This window comes from Sylvia atricapilla, chromosome 1, assembly GCF_009819655.1.
Source record: "Sylvia atricapilla isolate bSylAtr1 chromosome 1, bSylAtr1.pri, whole genome shotgun sequence".
NCBI lineage: Eukaryota > Metazoa > Chordata > Aves > Passeriformes > Sylviidae > Sylvia > Sylvia atricapilla.
In genome coordinates this window covers 129681259-129701891 of record NC_089140.1, presented here as the reverse complement: position 1 = coordinate 129701891, position 20633 = coordinate 129681259, and the positions used below count along the sequence as shown (strand labels likewise).

General features: G+C 42.6%; 1 protein-coding gene and 1 long non-coding RNA gene across 6 annotated transcripts; one reads left to right on the top strand and one right to left on the bottom strand.

Annotated features, from left to right (window-relative positions):
- Positions 1 to 1580: 1580 nt before the first annotated feature.
- LOC136371814 (uncharacterized) lies at positions 1581 to 6957 on the bottom strand. Its single transcript, XR_010745411.1, has 2 exons — positions 6686 to 6957; positions 1581 to 1761 (listed from the first exon to the last, which is right to left on the bottom strand). It is a non-coding gene; the product is annotated as an uncharacterized lncRNA (long non-coding RNA).
- A 172-nt stretch (positions 6958 to 7129) lies between these two features.
- Positions 7130 to 19015, top strand: TP53INP1 (tumor protein p53 inducible nuclear protein 1). Of its 5 annotated transcripts, none has more exons than XM_066333717.1 (5): positions 7130 to 7231; positions 10352 to 10630; positions 11130 to 11478; positions 13175 to 13208; positions 15563 to 15714. In XM_066333717.1, exons 2-5 carry the CDS (start codon positions 10519 to 10521, stop codon positions 15578 to 15580), a joined length of 513 nt encoding a protein of 170 aa, XP_066189814.1. In that variant the 5' UTR covers positions 7130 to 7231; positions 10352 to 10518; the 3' UTR covers positions 15581 to 15714. The 5 variants fall into 5 exon arrangements, with proteins under 5 accessions (XP_066189814.1, XP_066189809.1, XP_066189813.1 ...); XM_066333712.1 differs by having other exon boundaries at positions 11127 to 11478; XM_066333716.1 differs by lacking the exon at positions 13175 to 13208 and having other exon boundaries at positions 11325 to 11478; positions 15563 to 19015.
- The last annotated feature ends 1618 nt before the right edge of the window (positions 19016 to 20633 follow it).

Here is a 20633-nt window from a genome sequence, read left to right as displayed (position 1 = left end):
TGCTAGGAGGGCATCATTCGCAAGTTGTCACATTCTGTTATACTGTCATTAATGGTCAAGAATGCGCTGTTTTGGTGTATTTGTTTAAGAATTGAAGCATACTAACTTACTTTCTCTATGTTTTGGACGTCACACCTTCTGAATTATACTAGGAGCAGCTCTACTTTGCCTTCCCCAAGAACCTTTCAGCCATTTGAACAGTTCTTAGGCAGCCTAGAGTAAAAAGAGTTAAGTGCAAACACCTCTCTTGCATCATCCCAGTGGAGTGCCTGGCTGCCTGACCACATGAGGACCTCAGGCAGAGTTACAAAGTCTGCCCAAAGCCACGCAACAGGTTAACAACTAAATCTGGAGCTACAGGTCTCTTGCTGTAACGGCTGGACGACATGACCTTGCTGGCAAGTTTTAATAAAACCTTTGCTGTCATCTGGGGAGTTATATTGTTATGTAGGGAAGCAAAACCTTTCTGTGAACAGTAACTTTTCCAAACTGGAAGGGCACGTGGAAGGGATGATCTGTCCCTTGCCTGAAGGCTTCATTAGCACAAATCTTGAGGAGACTGAGACCTTACAAATTCATTATTGTGCAGGACCAATTTGAAATGCTATCTGAAAAAACAGCTGTAATACCAGATCCTGAGCTGCAGTGATTCAGTATGTAAGGATGACGCTGGCACCTGGTCCTGTGAAATGCTTAACCCCACAGACCAGACCTCCCACGCTATTTATTCATTCAGCCACACTCAGCTGGCACAGAATGCTGGTGTTCATGTTTGTGAGCTACATAAACATGCACATATGCTGTATTGTCCTGCATAAATAAATTATGAAATACACAAGGACACATATATATTTGCATATATCCCATGCTAAAATGGGGTTAGAATGTGCAAAGTAAGGACACTGTGAAGTATTGACTGCTTTGTTACAAATGCAGTGCCTGAGACCTGGGTGCAGGAAAGGTCATGTCTTTTTTATCCACCATGATCACCTCAGCCCCCATTGCAATAGACATTATTTGTTCTTCTCTCAGAAGCATTTGGCCTTTTTTTTAATTGGGAGTGGTCTGAGCTATGGTGAGGAGCACTGGGTCCAGAATTAGTAAGAAGCATCCATGGCTGAAAAGAATAACAATGCAGAATTAGGGTGTGTGGCTTTGTACTGTGAAAAGACTAAGAAATCTTTCAAAAATAATTTACAGTTAGATGGAATCTTACAGCTGAAATCCAAGCACATCTAAGCATATTATATGATTCATATTACTTGGTGCTAAACTGATGTTCCGAATTCTTTTGTAACTTTTCACAACAGAACAAAGATAGTGGGCTCTATTTTAGGAAGCATATGAATCAGTGGGAGAGCCAAAAGGAAACAAATGCATCACTGGTGAGACTAAAAATGCCTCAGAGATGTGAGCAGTGTGTCTGCTGACTCTGAGGTTGTGCAGAAAAAAAAATCAAGGAAGGGTTTTAAGCATGGCTAGCCACACAAAAAAAAAACATGTTTGGAGCTGACAATTTAAGGAGGAAGTGATCTTGCACACTGTCCATCCTTCCTACATGGCTTAAAACAAAGATATGATACAGACAGACACTGTTTATTCTCTCACTGAACATTATCTGACAGTCTTTAAAAAGTAAATCCAGCAGAGGAAAATAAATCATATGAACAAGGCAAGTTCCTCATAAACAACCTGTATTAACTGATCAAGCATAGTTGCCTATACATTGACTGGGGGGTGCTGATCATCCTAACATCACCACTGAAATGAAAAACAAAAAAAAAATGAAGGATTAATAACCATGGTAATAACCCATCAACATCTGAAACATGCAAGAATTTCATAAATGTAACAAATGCATGCTCAATGCCATAGTCAAAAATTCATGGGTCATTTCTCCTTTGGATGTTAAGAACACTTTGCTTGGCTGTGTTAGGTGGGAGGTTTGCTTCTGGAAAGGCTCTCTAATCACATGGCAAAGAAGAAAACAGTAGAAGAGTATTCCTGGCTGTACCCAGAGGTACAATAGGGTCTTTTATTACTGAGTGCTGAAGGAAAGGACAGGTTCAGGCAAGAATAGTGAAAATGCACTGGACTTCTTCTAGTACAGAAGACAAATATGAGAGAGGACAGACAATCCCAGTGGAAAATATTTGATGAATGCCTCTGGGCTCAGGAGAAAAATCATTCCCATGATGACAAGAAGAGGCATCTGTCTCTGGCTCTCTGCTGGCTGGCATTGCAGTACAGCATTACCTACTGTGATGCCTGACACGCTTCAGCCCAAGCTAATAATTCAAATGCTGCCACTGAAGGTGCTCTAGAAAAAAGCAGGGTTATTCAGACCACAGAAATCTGTACTGATTTCTGAGAGGATTTTTATTTTGACAAGAAGAAAAGTGTGACTAAAGCTTACCATTATTTTTTCAATCTGGCTATGATTTATAATGGCTTCTTGCCAATGGCAATTTGAAGGCAGAATTATACCTGGTTTTACTCTCAAACAATACGAAAAGCAGGATTTGCGTTTTGACAGTTTCAAAGGAAAATGAGTTTTTTTCTAAAATGTACTCTGCTGAAAAGGGCAACAGATTGGATGTTTTAAGATAATAGTTATTCTGAAAATGGAATCCCTCAACTTTTTCAGTCTGTCTTAGAGGATCATATCCAGTAATTTCTGTGTCCTTGGATCTTGTTCAGCCAAATCATGAGGGTTCTAGTCATGTCAAAATTGGATTCTTGAATTTGCTGAATTCATGCAGTAGAAATACAGCAACAGGTCTCTAACACCTGTTTCGCATAAAAGTCTGGAAAGGCCTGCTCTTACTCAAATTGTAATTTGCTGTTTGGGAAAGTAGCATTAGAAACTTGTGACTTATAGCAGAAACAATCAATCTATCATCTTGAAACCAATGTTGCAGAAATCTTTGCCCTAAACAAAGTCAGGGGAAGAAGAACAGTAAAGTAAGTTTTAGTTGAGACTGATGTTTAAATCTAGAAGTCCACTCCAGAAATGGGATTGACATTTGTACAAGCACACAAATGTCAGACTGTGCTTTTTTAGGCTTGGGTCTGTTTAGATTGTTTGTGCTTTAAACAGCAGGTTTGAAGTGTTTGTACCTAAATTTGGACAGAAAAGTTTGGGCTCTTTTGAACAGTAGCTAGTATCTTTTCCATAGGAAAAACAAATAAAAAAATCTAAACCAACACAACAGCCTTTCATTGTGGTTAATCATACACTTGAGATATTTTTAACATTAGAAACCCTGGCTGTTTCTGCATAAAGCATTCAGTAGGACAGACCAGAATCTATCTGATAGCTGTGATCTTGCAGTATCACACAGAATCTCTTCTCATACAGCACAGGACTTTCTGCCACAGCCAGGTGGAAGCTGTAGGACAGAAGGTTTTAGACTTCATCTTAGCCAGGGTTCAGAGCATCAGTTTCTACTTACCATTAAACTGAAACTTCCACTTTGGTAGCTGTGCTAGACTGACCTTAAAACAATGGCATGTATCAGCAAAGGTGACCGATGAGGAGGTTACTGTACTGATATGCCAGGTTCTTTTTCTCTGGGAATGATGGGTGTGTTTATGCAAATCATTCAGTGATATCAAGCTGGTTTTAGACATTGTTTGGAAAGAATTCTTACTTGTCTTTGTCTGGAGGATATATCTTGCCCAAAGTTTAGAGAGAGATTGTTTTACGGATGTGCAAAGTATGTTTGGTGTGGTTCTCCCTGCCGCTACTCAGTATTTCTAATACAGAGACAGATGTGCATTCTCACCTACCCTTGAAACAGGCATGACTCTGGAGTAGGGCCTCTCCAAGAGGCACAACACATGGCAGTGCTTTGTTGTAAGCTCAATGCACTCATTGTAACTTGCAGGTCTTGTGGTAGGAGGGTCACTCTCTACTCCAAGGCCAGACACATATTGTGCCTGCTAAATACTGCTGTAGTGGGAACCCAGACAATAGGTCATGCCTTGCATTAATGTGTAGGATCTTGAAAAATCAATACAATTCAAATAACAGGGGACTGCTGTCCAGTTGTTTACTGTTCCCAGGACACACAGAGCAGCAATGGCTGTGCCATTAAGCTGCCACTGAGCACACAGAAAGTACAATGTGCTCTCTCTGTTAACTCATACCAATAAATCCAGAATCATGTGTGGGCACATGTTATTGGAAATATGAATAGTTCCCTTGCTCCAGAGATCTCTTCAGAATAGATTTTTTCTGCAATACAAATATAAACAACAAATTCCTCAAAGGAAGGCCAGTTTCTCAGTCAATTTTTGCAAGCCCCAGACCTAAGCAATTGTGTGTCTTTTGCTGAGGGTCTGATCTAACGACCATCAGAATCAATAGAAAGGCTAATTGATTTGAAAGGCTTTGAATAAAGCTTCTAAGGCTACAGCCTTCACTAGTGCAGTCACCAGAAAATTTATCATTGACCTCAGTGAGTGCAGGATGAAATACTTGGGCTCTTGCTCAGTAGGTATTTGAGTCCACACAGGTAATTTGTGTTATTATAAACCATTCATATGCCTAAGTACTTGTCAGATATGGAACAAAAGTGTGATAGTTGCCGGGCTGAGAAAGAAAGTAGCTTTCAGAACTGCCTTTCTCCTGCCATCAGCAATGATATTTGAGAGAAAGAATAAGCAAGTTCATTGTTTCCACCATTTTTGTTACAATAGAGAATTAAGAAATAAGTGAAATGAAAATGGAACAATTTGAGAGCAACACTACTGAAAGACAAGAGCTTTTATTCCTTCAGTTGTCAGGGGACTTTCAAAAATATAAACAGTGACTTTTTATCTTTATTAGGAGTCTGTGTCTCAAATACAACCCAAGCTTTTTTAGGGCTTGTCTACACTGGAAAAATACATTATGTTAATTGATTAACATATAATGCTTAATATAACAGTCACTATAAACAAAGACCAAGGCTTTGACATTTTTTGTTGCTGCTGACCCAAGGTAACCCAGCAGTTAAAACATGACAGTTCTTGTCTACACTAAGTGGTTTGTATCACCTTAATTAACATGTTCTAACACAATGTAATTTTGCAATACAGATTAGTCCTTCAGGGCATTTATTATGTACATTTAATTTTCTGTCTCGCCTATCTTGAATTTGCAGATATGCACAGCATCTCCCCTCCCCCTGCTATCCTCAAGCCACTATCACTGAAAATTGAGGAGACTTTGTAAGCATTCTCATTTCTGGCTTCAACTTATAAACTGAAAGTTCGACCAAATAGATGTTCCTTGATAGTGCTGGTGTTATAAAAATAAAGTCGATCTTTTAATTCAGGAACTGCTAGTTCTGCATAAAAACATATGGAAAAGTAGAAAAGCTAGCATAGAAAATACTAGCTAATTGAAGCTTCTGCAAAAATATTGCAGATTGTATGACTAGGCAGTCTCTTGGTCAACTTACACAGCCTATTCCCAGCCAGAGGAAGGCACTTTGCAGCATTTTTCCAAAATCTACTTCCTCTATTTTGTTTTACATAGAGAAGCTTTGTCCTTACAAGAAAATGAAGGAGAGAAAAAAAAAAAAGAAAAGAAAGAGAAAGTAAAAAAGTAGACAAAAAATTATCATTAAACATTGAGGTTAAAAGATCAAGTTTATTTAGCAATTGACACACTCATGCTGCACACATAGTATTTTATTACAAAATGCTATTATTTCGTAATAAACCCAGTTCCACAGCACAACTGAAACTATGAAAAATCCTATATTGGTAGGACATGTTGCTGTTTGGCTACATGTCACTGATTCTTTTAAGTGTTTTCTGAAGGATCTTTGTCCATCCAGCACTCACTGCAGTCTGAAGTGACTATTAACTTTCTGATATACTCAGTTCTATTAAGTGACTCGAGGTGTGCAGCACAGCCACAGCAGCTCTCCAGGACTGTAACTTCACTGTCTGGAAATTCCTTTCTGAGAGATAAGCAGCTAAGACGAAAAGTGCTGCATTTACATTCATAGTTTTTTGTTTTTTTTTTTTTTTTGCCTTTTTTTTTCCCCCTAAAAAGATGGGATAAGGGATGTAATGCATGAGTTTTCTAGGGCTTTACATCTAGTAATGTAGACCCCAGGTGCTTCAGCCTAATAAATGTTGGGAGATGTGATTCGTTTCCTATACTCTGCTCCGCTAAGACCCTACATGGAGTCCTGCATCTAATCCTCAGCACAGGAAGGACATGCACCTCGGTACAAGAGAGGAGCTACAGAGGGCTCCTGGAGCTATAGAGGGTTCCAGAGAGCTAGAAAGTTGGTCAAGGGACTGGAGCATCTCTCTTAATAAGAAAGTCTGAGGGAGTTGGGCATATTTGGCCTCAAGAGGAGACACCTGAGAGAGGACCTCATGTCTACCAGCCTCTGAAGGGAGGGAGGATGGAGCCAAGCTATTCTCAGTGGTGCCAAGCAATAGAACAAGAGGCAACGGGCAGAAAGGATGCACAGGAAGTTCTCCCTGAACACGAGGAAAAACTTCCTTACTCTGTGGGTGACTGAGCACTGAAACAGGCTGCCCAGAGAGGGTGTGGTGTCTCCCTCACTGGAAATATTCAAGAACCGTCTGGACACAATCCTGTGCCATGTACTTTGGGATGGCCCTGCTTGAGCAAGGAGGCTGGACCAGATGACCCACTGTGCTCCCTTCCTACCTCGCCTGTTCTGTGATTCGGTGGCCTGTTGGAGCAAGTTCAGAGGAGTAACACCAAGATGACTGGAGGGATGGAGCACCTCTCCTGTTAAGAAAGACTGAGAGAGTTGGGATTGTTTAGCCGTGAGAAGGCTCCAGGGAGACCATGAAGTTCTTCACGGTGAGGGTGGTGAGACACTGGAACAGGTTTCCCAGAGAAGCTGTGGGCGCCCCATCGCTGGAAGCGCTGGGGCCAGGCTGGACGGGGCTGTGGGCGGCCCAGGCTGGCGGAGGAGCCCCCGTCCCCGGCAGGGTCCCGACCGCCATCGCCGCCCCGCTCGCGGCCGGCCCAATGCACCGCCGCGGGGGCGGGGCTTGGCGGCTCCGCCCCGCCCCCTCCGCTCCCCGCCCGCCCGTCACGTGCGTTAGCGACAGGCGGCGGCGGCGCCCATTGGTGGAGCGGCGGGGGGGCGGGGCCGGCGGCCGGGCCGTCAGCTGCGCCGGGCCCTGACAACAAAGGGCTCCGCGGAGGCGGCGCGGGCGCGGGGCTGTGGTGGCCGCGGTCTGGGTGAGTTCGCTTTGCGGGTACCTGCGGGCACCGAGAACGCTGCCGCTGTCCCGGGTGTGATGGTCTCCCGCGATCTGAGCCCTGGAAAGCAGCGGTGGCGGCGGAGCCCCCGTTTTCCCGTGCCCCCATCCCAGCTTCTCTCCGCTGGGAAGGCGCCGAGGCCGGGAGCTTTTGGCGTTTTCCCGGCTGTGGAGCAGGCAGTGGTGCTGTCCGTCCGCCCGGGCTCGGGCGCGTAGCCGGGATGTGCGCAGCCGTGCGGGCTGTGGCGGCGGCCCCGCGGCGCTGGGGAGCCTCCTGGTGGCTGCGGGATGGAGCGGGGGGCGCGGGGGACCGGCGGCTCTGCTCACACAGGACTGCGCTGGGAGCTGTCTGCTTTTGGGTGTGTTTTCTTTTTGCTTAGCACATACCCTGTCTCCTCTGCTAGGTTAGAAACAAGGGGGAAAAAAAGAAAAGGAAAAAGTTCTTTTTTATTGCAGCGATACTGTATTGTTTACATTCGTTGGATGTGTTATCTATAACAGCCTCTTAATCATTACGGTAGCTGAGTCAGTTGTTCCCAGGCTCGTGTTTTCCTGCAGCTGACAGTTCCTGTCTGAGAACTCGAAAGCCTCTCTCGGTCTCTGTCCTGTTTTCCTCCCTGGACGATGGCCCTTGATAACAGCCTAACTTCTCTTTTGCTCTCTGGCTTGCACAATAGCACACAAGCGTGGCCTTTTTAAAGGCACTTGTCCAAAAGGATGTCAAAGCATCAACCGCTTTGTAAAATGTGCCGTAGTTTTTAGCCCAGCTGGAGATGAAACCAGGACAAAATGATTCAGATGTTTTTATGGATCCTCCTTGGGGTGCGGGAAGGGAAAAAATGGGACAAACTGCTTTTAATCTACAGAAAGTGATTTGTGGGACAAAAGCCGAGGTTTGTTTAGGTCACATTCTCAGGAACAGTGATATCTCTTACTTGTTAGAGGTTAATTATTTTATGTTGCTGTGACGCCTATGTTGCTCTGGCCTTACTAGAGTGTGAGCTCTCGTCTTTCTTCACTCTGTGCACAAAACAAAAAGAGCCTCTGCCTGAAGGTACCTCCAGGCTTGATCTGGGAAGGAGGCAACACACGTGTGTGGGAGTACACGGAAAGCCAGTGCTGACCAGCAGCCACGCAATGGCTTACTAGTTAGCCTAAAGAAAAAACAAACTCATTTTTTCATAGGCCTGGTGCCAGGAGAGAGTTAGGGAAGGATGTGGAAGGTAACTGGAAAACTACAGACTTCCAGCTTTCCCTTAGAGTTCATTTCCTTATCAGCCTGTAACTGAAGCACTCAAACCTTCTCAAGAAGGTGCTTAGGAACACTGTAGGTGTTTGGCATTTCCTCAGGTAACCCATCCAGGGCTTAGTGACCTTAATGGTTAAAAGTGTTTCCTGCTAGTAACCGCTGAAAGTTGAACTTTGCTGCAGTTTAAAGCCACTTCTGCTTGCTCTGTGTATAAAAGAAGGCAATAAATGTTTGCCTCTTTCTTCACATAATTGACTACTATTGTAATTTTTTCCTTCCCTCTATTGAACTTTTCCATTTTTAAAAATTTGTTGATTTTCTTTAGACTTCTGATCATTTTTGTAGCTCTCTTTAGGAGTGACCTGATGTTTCATTTTCAAGTGTGCTCCTTAAAAATAGACCTGTACCACTACTGCAGCTGAGCTTGTTGTTTCTAGTCTTGTGTTTTCCTGCAGTCTGTCGTTTCTCTTGAGGAACTGGAGTGCATGAGTTTCTTGAGTTTCACTGTGCCTTTTCATATTGCTCCTGAAGACTACTTTAAATTCTGCTCCTGCTATTCTGTGCTGTCTGAATAAGGAGGAAGCTGCATAAATGTCTTCAGGAGCAATGCTGCATGGAGCAAGTGTTTGTCCTTACCTTGAATAAGTGGGTGAATAATGGGGTCTGGTTTCCTGGGATAAGATGACACAGGAGGCCCAAATGACTCTCTAAGTGTGGCATCAGAGTTCTAGGGTGAAGCAGGGTATACTGGCCTCTATATAAATAATATTCTTTATGGGTTGTATCTTTTAATATCTCAGTTTGTCTACTGTCATGGGTCTTGCTCCCCTTCTGAATGCAGGCACTCGTACTGTCTTACATGGATATATTCTTTCCTATTTAATTATCAAACAGGTATTTAATCTGTAATAAATCTGACCTGCTATGATGATTCAAATATTGCTATAGGCAAAAATAACTTGTAGTTAAGTTAATGAATATTTTTCCCCATAATTTTTAATTTTTCATCTACTCTAATGGCTTCTATTTGTTGACTCGTACATAAATATCAAAGGCTGTAAGTGTGCTGATCTGAGGTGTTTAAACATTCAGCTTCTTGGTACTAATGGGACTTTTTTCATCTTAACTGCCAGATGCAGCAGGCAGGCTTATGGTGACCAATAAAGTGTAAATTTAGAGCAGCGAATTGAGAAATAAGCACTGGGTTTAGTTAAACATATCTGATACTTTTCCATGTTCCTTAGACTTAGGATACATGACTAGTTGGGTGGTTGCTCTGAAAATGACCTCCCTGGTAACTCTGTGGTGTACTTTGAACCTGAAGACAGGATGTGCCTTGCTACTGTGTTAACTTGCAGTCAGCAGCTCTGAAATGTGTGTGAGGGAAGGGAGAAGAAGCATTGCTTTGGGCTGCCCTGGGAGCCCTCACAGGGACTCCTCTCTGTCAGCAGAGGAGGTGAGCTGTCTGGAGCAGAAAACATGCCCTTGCCCTTGGTGTCTCTCTGGCATGGAAGAAGACAGGGAGGGAGCTGGGGGAGCGTAGCCACAAGAGTCCTGTACAAGAATCCTCTCCTCCCTTAGGAGAGGGTGGGACTGACAGCTGCACAGTCCTTTTCTTGGGGAGGAGGTCTGAGATGAAGGCAGTCAGCTCCCAGGAGAGACCTAGCATTGGATTGTTTGTATGAATCTAGCTGGGAGGGGATGGTGAATGCCAGTGAAGCTGCCTCTCCTCTTTGGGGAAACATACTCATTGGAGCTTCAGACTGCACTAACAAGGGGCTTTTAATTTGTTTCCCTAGGATTGTTACCTGTGGTTTTTGTCATTAAGACCCTTGTCATCGTTTTTTACAGGTCTCACGTAAACTGTTTACAAGTCATGCTTTTGCATGTCCTGTACCTAAGCTGATAAAGCATCTATGCACTTTAATCTCAAGTCTGTGCCACTCTGCTAGTGTGACCTGTGCCTTGAACCTTGGATATAAAGACCTACCAGCCAAAGTCTTGTTCCTGCCTTAGTAATGTTCCAGAGGTTAAATAACATGCTAATGGGAGAGATTGATAGCTTGTCCAGCCAAGAGCCAGAGTTCAGTGAGAAAGAAGATGACGAGTGGATTCTGGTTGACTTTATAGGTAAGATGTCTGTCAGACATAAGTTCTGCCTTTGTCTTGCTCTGGCTCTTACTTGTCTTACTTCCATGTGAACAAACCAGTACCTTGGGGGACATTTATTTCAGCAAAACCAGTGTGGGATTAGAGTGTAGGGTGTCTTCCAAACAAATGTTACATGTTGTGTAAATTGGTGAGAAAATGATGTCAGGTTTATAAGCCTGACACAGGCTTCAGCAGAACCACTTGTACAAATATATTTGACTTATTTTGCAATTATATAGCTTTACTGATAACAGTTGTTTGACATGTTTAACATGGCTTGTCTGGGAGCTCCCTTTTCCCCTCCCCTGCTTTTAAAAAGTAAAAAAAATTATGTATATGCTAACAGGGCGCTTTTTTTTTCTTTTATTTTTTTTTCCATATCCCATTTCTGGCTATGTGCAACCGTGTTGTTTTCAACCTCCTGCCATCACCACCGTCCCTGTGTTCTTCTCCACTGGTGACCTGTCCCCTACAGCAGACACTTGCACTAACTGCTCTGTGGAGGAAGCAGACATTGTTGAAGCATCGGCCACGGACAGCTCGCCCGTCTTCTCTTGTTTATCGTCTCCCCTGGAACACTTGCCGGAGGCCAGCGAGTCTTGCTTCATCCAGTTTGAGTCATGTCCTATGGAGGAGAGCTGGTTTATTACCCCTCCCCCGTGTTTTACTGCAGGTGGATTGACCACTATCAAAGTGGAGACCAGTCCGATGGAGAACCTCTTAATAGAGCATCCCAGCATGTCTGTGTATGCTGTCCACAATACCTGTCACAGCCTTAATGAGACTGGATGTGGGGATGAGGAGTTTCACAGCCCAGGTAGTCCCAGGTATGTCTGAATTCTCTTGTCAAGTAGCTCTGGTGCTGAAAATATCTGGTTTCTACTTGGATCAGCTTAGACACTTAATACTGAATTTTCCAGCTTATTTCAGGAGCGGTGAATAAAGCATGAATACTACACAAGGTGTGTAGAGTGGTCAGGTGCCTGCCTGCTCAGAAAAATGTTAAACAAGCTGACCATGTCAGGAAACAGTTGGGTATGCAGTTTGGCACTACAGTGAATATTTATGGAGCCTTATTACTCCCTTGCAAAGTATGTTCCAGTCCTGTGTAAACTGGTGGCAGTTAACTGTATAGGCAGTAACGTAGATATGAAAGCACTTTGCCCCCTTCACAGCTATGTGTGTTTTTCATAGCTCTTAGTCAGTACTCTTTCAGTCACCTTGTGAGATGAGACATAGAACTTTAATTAGCCAGACAGGGAAGTGGCTTGGGGTTTAGGTGCAAGGCTGCTTTGTTGTTTTTCTTTTCATTCCTCAACCTAGTAATAGGTCAGGACAGGATAAATTTACCTGCAAGTGGCTTGTGGAGCAAAAGCAAACTGAAAGATTCCACAAAACTTATTCTCCTCAATGTGAAAATCTGTGCTGCAAACTTCAACTTTTAAAAAAGTAAGGGGTGCTTTTTGGTTTTGAGTCCTAAAAATCTATCCCTGTGGGTTTATTGTAGGGGCACGTTTGCCGTGTTGGTGTATACAGCATACCAGTATAGCTGTATACACTATACAGCTGTATACATGTATACATGGCTGTATGCAGGTGGAGTATTTCTTTGCCATTATGACCCCACCCTTGCCTGTGTTGTTAATTGGTTTTGAAGTAATGGGGTGTTTTGTGAATCCTAGTTAGTAACAAAGACTGACTTTTCATACCATCTAGTTCTTAAGTTTAGAAACAATAATACTAAAGAAAAAATCACAGTACGCTAAGCTTTGATATACAAGAAGAAATGAGTATAGCAGTTCAGTTGCTGTAGGTAGATGCCTGTTGACTTGTCTGATCAGCCCCTTGCCATATTTAAGTTTTTAGTTGAAGGAAACAGGTGACTTTGAGGTGACATGCTGCTGTATAATGTGCAAGTATAGTGCTGATACTATTGATCTTGGAATGGGATTTGTAAAATTATTTGGGGAGGACAGTTTGTGGTGTTAAGCATCAAGGGTCTAGCTTAAGTTAAATTGAGGGAAACTATGAGCAGACAGTACCTTTTAAAATGAGGATCTGAAGGAATCTGAAAGAGTACTGTAGACTGCAAGGCATGTCCTAAAAAAAGACAGGAAGCCACTTTATCTAAAATACCAATTTGCAGTGAATAGTTACACTCAAAGTTGCATACTGACTTTTCAGTCACTGGAACTGTGGTTACTGATGTAAATTCATCCAGAGAATAATCCTGTCTTCTGATATACAGTACAGTGAAGCTGCTTTAATGTGTGGGAAGCTAGAGCTGTGCTCTTCAGCTCCTGTGTAATTCAGTTTCTTCACACTGAACTCTGTGCTGTTGCTTTGTCAGAGGATCTAGGCTCTTGTAGAGGGTATTTTGTGTGACAGCTGGGATGAGACTTAAGTCTAAAGCTGAAGTAGACTGCAGAATTTGAGAACATTGCTTACATTGATACTGCAGTAAGTTTCAAAAGCTGTTATGAAGTCTCTAGTGGTTTAATGGTTGGCCATTTAATATTGTAGGGCCAAGAAAAGCTGCTTAAGGCACACTGGCACAGTAAGTACTACTGTTTTGGAACAGTGCTTTTTGTTTGATCAGGCTGCTAGCAACACTGCTTCCCTAGAGCCTTGTCTGCCAAAGCAATACTGGCTTAAGGACTAACCTTTGTGCCAAATGATTACTTGATCAAGCCTAACTATGTCTGCTTTAACAAGCCAAAATGCTAAGTGCAGAAAAATTACCGAAATAATTGGGTTGGGGGTCTGAAACCTTTAATGTTTCTTGTGAGGTATAGTTCTGTAGCACAGTGAGCAGGACACTTCTGCTTTCTAGCAAAATAGACACTGGAAGTGTCACTGGAAGCAGCAGCAAATATATGTAGTGATGGTCTGGCTTAAGACACAGCTCATCTAAAATCCCATTTGGACCATATGATGGAGACTCATCAACCCTGTTCTCTCAGTGCATGGAGCTCACTAGTGCCAGCCTACCAAATGCACCTAAGGTACCAAAATGCTTCATTAAATGTGGGAGTTTAATTAATTCAAACCACCTCTGCTGTCCCAGTGTCACTTTATGATGGCAAATAGAAGTGTTGGTTTGCTGGAAAACCATTGCTAGAAGGGTATTTAATAAGGGGGAGGGCAGAAGCTTAGGTATCTTCAGCCGGCAAGTTTTAACCAGTTAACCAGTTTTTCTCCTTTTGTGGAGGAAATGTCTTCTTTTTATTTTAAATTAATTTCAAAGTAAAAGGATGTTGTATAAACTTCCCTATTTGTCAGATTAGTCATATTTTTCCATAACAAAACCACAACAGTTGTATTAACAGTTGCTGCCCTTTGCTAGCTAAGGGTATACTTAGGAAATGCAGGTTGCAATAATTGTGGTGTGGCTTCCTGGCTCCTTAATAGCTTTCTCCAGAAAGGCTTCACTTGCGGTTCCACCTCCAGCACTGTTGGATGTACTAAGGAATCAGTCCACATAGAAAATAGTAGACCCGTATTTGCAGGTGCCCTCATGCAAATTAAACTGGTATAATCTGCAAAGAATGTATTTACAAGGCACTGTGAATTGATTTGTGCTTGTTATTCACTTATTTTTTTGCTTTGATATTTCAAATGCTAGGTTTAGGACAATACCCAGTGAATAAACAGAAGACCATCATGTCACATATGACTATTCTGTAGTCTTCAGTCACTCATATCAAGCTACCCAAGGATCCAAAAGCAAGACTAGGATGTTTAAAATAAGAAAAAAAGTAGAAGGGAGGGAGCAATCCCTTGATAATAAGGAGTATTTCCCTCCAGTGTGGAATGGGAGGAGGCAGAAAAGTTTACTTCATGTCAGGCACCTGCAGCCTCCCAGAGTTAGGCATACCATGGGCTTGGCAGACCTTACATCTACAGAGGCACCATACAATAATTGCAAGTTAAGCTCTTCCAGGAGAGACTTTATGATAAAGTCGTGCTAGTGTTGAAAGACTGACCTCCCAAGAGACCTCTTGCTCATGCCTGAGCAAGTTCCTGGTCTTGCAAACATCTTTCCTGGGCACCACTGACCAATTGACAGCTGGTTGTTTGGTCCTGACTGGAGAGAGAGAAGGCAAGAAACTCTCCTGCCACTGGTCTCACACCATCTCTGGCACTCAGATTAGGGTTTTGCTTTGCTTTTAAAATGGCAAGGCTATTTTTAATGTTACTTTGGAAGTTTCAGGAAATGCCAGTGATTGTTCTGTCAAGTAGGGAAGTCCTTTTTCAATATGTCAGTCTCTGCTTGCATAGGCTGCTGGTTTGTTTTTACTAGTGCATGATGAAGCAAGGGTTTGCCAAAACTGCTGACTCACTGCTCATGAAATTTAGGGGCCTGGTTGAGAAACAAGCTTTCTAAGTTATTTTTCATGTGTGTCACAACTGGTCTACCTTTCCATTCCTCTGCATGAACATTGTTTGAATTTACTTGTGTGGCTGGCAATTGAAATGCACTTTTGTTAGTGTGTTTCTGTTTTCAGGCTGAACCACCTATGTTCAAGATGTTTTTAAACCAAAATTTGCCTAGTGGATAACTCTCAAGTCTTCTAAAGCTGGAGCAGTGTGACACACATTGCCTTATATTTCTTATCTGTACTGCATCTTGGGCTTAGGGAGGTGGTGTGGGGTAGAAATGGCATAGAAAAGACACCAAAAGTCCTAAGGCTGTTGTGGGGCCCTCACAAAGAAAGTGATTTAGCAGCACTACACATGACTTACCAGTGTGGTAAGTGGCTTGATCTCACCTCAGCCCAAATTTCTGTCCAGTATAATAAGGGTACCCTTTTGAAATGCTGGATGTTGATGTCCATGTTCTATCCTTTATTGTGCTTGCCTTTCCAATGCACCTCAGTGGTGACTGATCCCTGCTTGTTACATTTCTAGATTGGAGGCCCGAAATGAAACAGGACAGCGTGTTCACTGCTATGTCACAGCTCTTGCTACTAGTTCAACTTTTCTGGAGAAAAACAAGAGCTTTCGTCCTACCCACTGGATAAAAGAGCATAATGAAAGACACTATCTCAACAGAAACAGTCTCCGTCGCCAAAACCTTACCAGGGATTGCCACTCTCGGCAAATCAAGCACAACGGACTGTTTGTTCACCAGCCTTGCCAGCGTCAGTTCAATTACTGATGATCCTTGTGGTTTTAATCTATGGTCTAATTGTTTCTTAGGTGGCTCTTGTTTTCATGTGTAAGTAGGTGTGGTCAATCTGAAGCTGATCGTCAGTCCCTCAAACATAATTGTAACTAGTGTTGCATTATTTTCAAAAGAGCATAAATCTCCAAACATCTTGCATCAAGTTCTAAATGTTGATGTTAAATATCAATGTCTTGGAAGCCTATCAGTACAATAGTTTGTGTGCTGTTTTATAAACTATGATGTAGAGATGGGTTCTTAGTTGGTATTTTAAAGAAACTTAACTGAGATGGAAATCAGTTACATTTTTCATTAATCAAAATGGAGTTAAAAAATTTGAGGTTAGCCATGTGCTTTAATGACCAGTACTTGACAGCTTGTGTATCTGTCTGTATTCAGCATATATGATTACTTTCTAACAAGGAAATGCTATAGCTGCCAGTGGATATTTCATAGCTGTGCTGGGCTGTTTCAAGAAGGACATCTCATCTAAATTCCTAGAACTAAACTTGTGTTAGTGGGGTCTGTGTAGGTGTGCTGGGTACTTGATATGGATATTGAAAGAGGGTTAAATGTCCCACCAATATTGTTGCAGTACAATATGGCTCTGTTGTTACAGAGGTAGTACCTCACAGTGGAGTGGGAAGAAAAGTGAACCTTTTGGGTAACGTGCAGATGCACAACACAGAGAACTGAACTGGGTTTTACTAGGTAAAGTTTGAGTTTCTCTAACTGTTCCTGTTTTTGAAGTATATATTTCCTGTCCTCAGTCTCATTTAATCTCGCGTCTACTTAAAGGAAAAAGATGGTGGATTGACTGTTCTTTTAATCCTATCAGCAGCTGACTGCTCTTCAAAGAAGTCAGGCTGATGGACAGCTATTTCTGAGCTACAAATTGCTATTAGATTGTCTCACATTTACAGATTGAGAGTAGCTTGGAAGTAGCTAGAAGGAAACTTTGAATAAAAGTTCTAGTTTTCTCTTTCTCTCTATGAAAATGAAATCCAAGTTAATGGAGACTGGAAATGAAGGGCAGTGCGAGGCAGGGAGAAGTGGATGCTGAGCTAAACACAGTGATCACAGAGTGTATAAAATTTGGTCAATCAGACGTGGTTGTTCTCTTAGCCCATTGGAGGCAGAAGGACTGGATAGCAATTCCATGGGCAAACAGGAAAGAAAAGCCATTTAAAACTATCAAGTTGTTTTCTTAAGAACACTGTGCAAGATGTTTTGGAAGTTGGCAGGCACTGCCAACCACAACTATAGGTAAAGTTCACCTGTATTACACAGCAGCCAGTGGTATGCTGAACCCTAATAGATCAATCTGGAAAGTGAATTAAATGGGTAGGGAAGTAAGGAAGCAGAAATCTGCACTGAAAGAAGGGGGAGGGGAAGTAAAAGCACTTCCTTTCTGCAAATGCTAAATGTGACGTGCTGTTTTCCCTTGTGTTTAGTGCCTAGGGCATTACAGTGTTAACATTACACTCAACCATGTCTTCCAGTAGTCCTTACACAGAAGTTGGTATGAGTCGTCTTTGGAATAAGTCAAGGTCAATAATGTGAATTGTTCCAGACCTATGAAGTATTTAAATTCAGCCAAATGCTTCAATTTCACTGAAGCAGAAGCCAAACAATTCATATTGACCTTGATGTTGTGGTACTGTTGCATGTTCTGCAGCTGGAATTTGTGGAACCTACTTAGCATACAGGGAACAGCATTTATAACCTATGTTTCACTGCAGATGTGATGCTTTATTGGAATTAGGATCGTCACAAAGGGATACTGAAAATAATAAAATGTATAAAAGCAAGAGGTGCTTTCCTGGATACACTAGTTTTTTGGGTGGGTTTTTTTGTTGTTGTTGTTGTTGTTTTGGGGGGAGGGGTTGGTGTTTGGGGTTTTTTGACAAATTGAATTCACAGGGACATTGAAAAAAACCAGAATTGGTCACATCATGAGTTTCCAAAAGAGATATTTTGTTACTGCTCTTTTAGCAGTATGTGCCCATGTCCATACAACAGTTCTTATGTGGTCAAAGTACTCTGGTTTATCTGCAAATAGCTGTAGTTCACCAGTCTCTTACCTGCTCATGAGTACTCTTACTTGCCTCAGATTATCTACCTTTATCACTCCAACTTTGTGTCTAACTTAAACTTCCTTACCCTTGCTGCCAACTTTGTAGCTCAGGAAAATTCTTTGCTTTCCTGTATACCTTTCCTTTATATAAAGTAACTACTTTCCTTCAGCTTTAATTTTCTTAAAGTGCAATGAAGGAAGATGGAGTCTCCACCTCCCTGTGTTGGAAGGAGTAACTAATCCCTTAACTCCTAATGGGGAGATGGAGCTGAAAGTATAAGGCTCCCAGGCATTAAAATGAGAGCCTTGGTCTGTTCTTCTCAGTAGGCAAGTAAATGCAACTTTAGACTGCTCCTAGAATTGGGAGATACTGATCTTTTTATACTGCATTACTAGATGACTTTCTGGTGATGAAAACCTATATCTTTCAGGATATAAACTATTTTGTTGCACAAAGCTGTGCTTCTCAATTTGTAATATTGGAAACCATATTATCGTGTGAGATAGTACTACATCAATGGCTTTTTGTTAATTTGTTTTACATATTTATGTTGGTCTAGCCCTGTTTTGTGCCTGGAGCTATTGGGCAATTAGATTTGTTTTGGTTTTCTGTTTCAATAGTGAGCTGTGTGGCTTTTTATATGGTTTTTTGAATTGTATTAAAGTGTGTGTTTTTTTCTTGTAAAAGTGGAGGCCTTGTACTGTCTCAATCTGATTGATATTCATGAATCTTGCTGAAATTGTATTTTCATATGTATTGGTCAATGGACAGATTTGCATTTTAAACTGTGCCTTCTACACAGCAAACTTGAAGATTCAAAAGGGACATTTCAGTTGGGATTAATACTGTACATCAGTCTATGCATATATGGCAGCTTCTCTCCAGAGCCACTTCTCTATTTGTAGCAGTCCTTTTGATATGGAAGAATGTGTGGCTCTTATTTTTAATAGTTTAACACAAGCTGAAAACAGACAAACTACAGCACTTTGCCAAAAAAGGTAGCATTGCTTAACCAGTGTGTATTTACTAAAGTGATCTTCTGTATTTTGTTTTCATAGTGCGTTCTGTGCACTGTGGGGAAACATGATCTTAACTCAATAAAAAATGGCCTATTAAAAATTGTCAGTCTGTTCTTTAATGTTACAGGTTAGTGAAAATCCAAATGCCTGAGCATCCTGTTCAGGTGGCAGGTACAAGTACTGAGTGTCTCAATGCCTGCTGTAGCAAAGCAGTTGCTCTGGGACTTGGTTTGCATTGCTGAACAGGTGATAATGTGCACCTGAGCAGTGTTGCCCATCTCTGCTGGCTGCTGCCTTTCCTGATCGACATGCAGGAACTCTGTAGGTGAGCAGGACAGAGATAAAAGCACATGCAATGTGCATGGGGTGGGGGGAATTTCTTCGGTATCTGGGCTGGGCATCTCTTGTTTCAACTCATGCCCCACTGCCTCTTGCTTTCCTGCCATGCACCACCACGAAAAAATCTGTATGGAAAGCTGCCAGTACAGAGAGGGGGGCAGAGATCCTGTGCAGATGCCTAGGGATGGGATTAGAGAAGGCAAAGCAAAGCCACCTGCAGCTGAACTTGGCAATGGATATGGAGGACATCAGGCCTTCCACAGATACACCAGCTGCAAAAGGAAGACCAGAGAAATGTGGGCCTGTTGCTAAGTGGGACCAGAATCCACGCGACAAAGGACATGGAAAAGGCTGTGGTATTCCATGTCTTTTTTTGCCTTGGTATCTGCTGGGAAGGCCACCCTTTGGGATTGCAGGCCCCTGATGCCTGTGGGAAATGCTAAAGCAGTGACAATCAACCCTTGGATGAGAAGTCTCAAGGTAGGAAATGCTTAAATAAATGCATCATATAGAGTTTTATGGGATCCACCCATGACTGGTGAAGGAGCTGGCTGATGTCTTTGTGAAGCTGTTCTTAATTGTCTGAAAGGGTTTGGCAATGAACAGGATTCCTGAGGGCTGGAGAAAAGCAAGTGTCTTTCCTATCCTCGAGGCAGACAAGAAGATACAGGGGAACAAGACTGTTCCCTTGATGTCTGGGAAGGTAATGAAGCAAACAGTCCCGGAAACCATTTCCAAAATGAACAAGAAGGGGCTTAGTAATAGTCAGAATGGACTTATGGAAGGAAAAGCCTGCCTGGCAACCAGATCACCCTCTACAGTGTTGAGCCGTAGATGACTGGCTTGGTGGGTGAGGGGAGAGTGCTGGATGTTGTTAATCTTGCCTTTATCTTGCCTCCATAACATCTTCCCAAAGCAATGAATTACGGACTGTGTGAAGCAGATGGTGAGCAGGTGTGTTGAGAGCTGGCTGAACCCTGCGTTCAAAGTGCTGTGATCAGTGACAGGAGGCTAAGCTGAAGGTTGGTTTTAACTGGTGAACCCTATCAGTGCAGGATCCTTACACTGTTAGAAACCTTCATTAATGACCCGGGTCATAGGGCAGAGTTGTTTATGTACCAGAGGAGTGTGCTGCTATTCAGAAGGACCCTGACGTGGGGAAATACGAAGTCTTGTACCTGGAGGAATAAAAGCCCAGGCAGCAGTCCAACTGGCTAGAAAGCATCTTGGCAGAAAGGGCCCTTGGGGTCCTGGTGGACATGAAGTTGGGCATGAGCCAGCAGTGCGCCCTCGTGGCCTCAAAGACTCAGAGCTTCCCGGGCTGCCTTAGGCAGGGTGTTGACAGCAAGGGGGTCAGAGGTGATCTTGCCCCTCCACCC

What these genes read in the sequence shown, in the direction of transcription:
- TP53INP1 (XM_066333697.1), top strand. Translation starts at nt 10,519, where the DNA reads ATGTTCCAGAGGTTAAATAACATGCTAATGGGAGAGATTGATAGCTTG. An exon ending in GATTCTGGTTGACTTTATAG is followed by an intron (nt 10,631 to 11,126) that starts GTAAGATGTCTG and finishes TGTCCCCTACAG; the next exon opens with CAGACACTTGCACTAACTGC. An exon ending in CACAGCCCAGGTAGTCCCAG is followed by an intron (nt 11,479 to 15,562) that starts GTATGTCTGAAT and finishes TTACATTTCTAG; the next exon opens with ATTGGAGGCCCGAAATGAAA.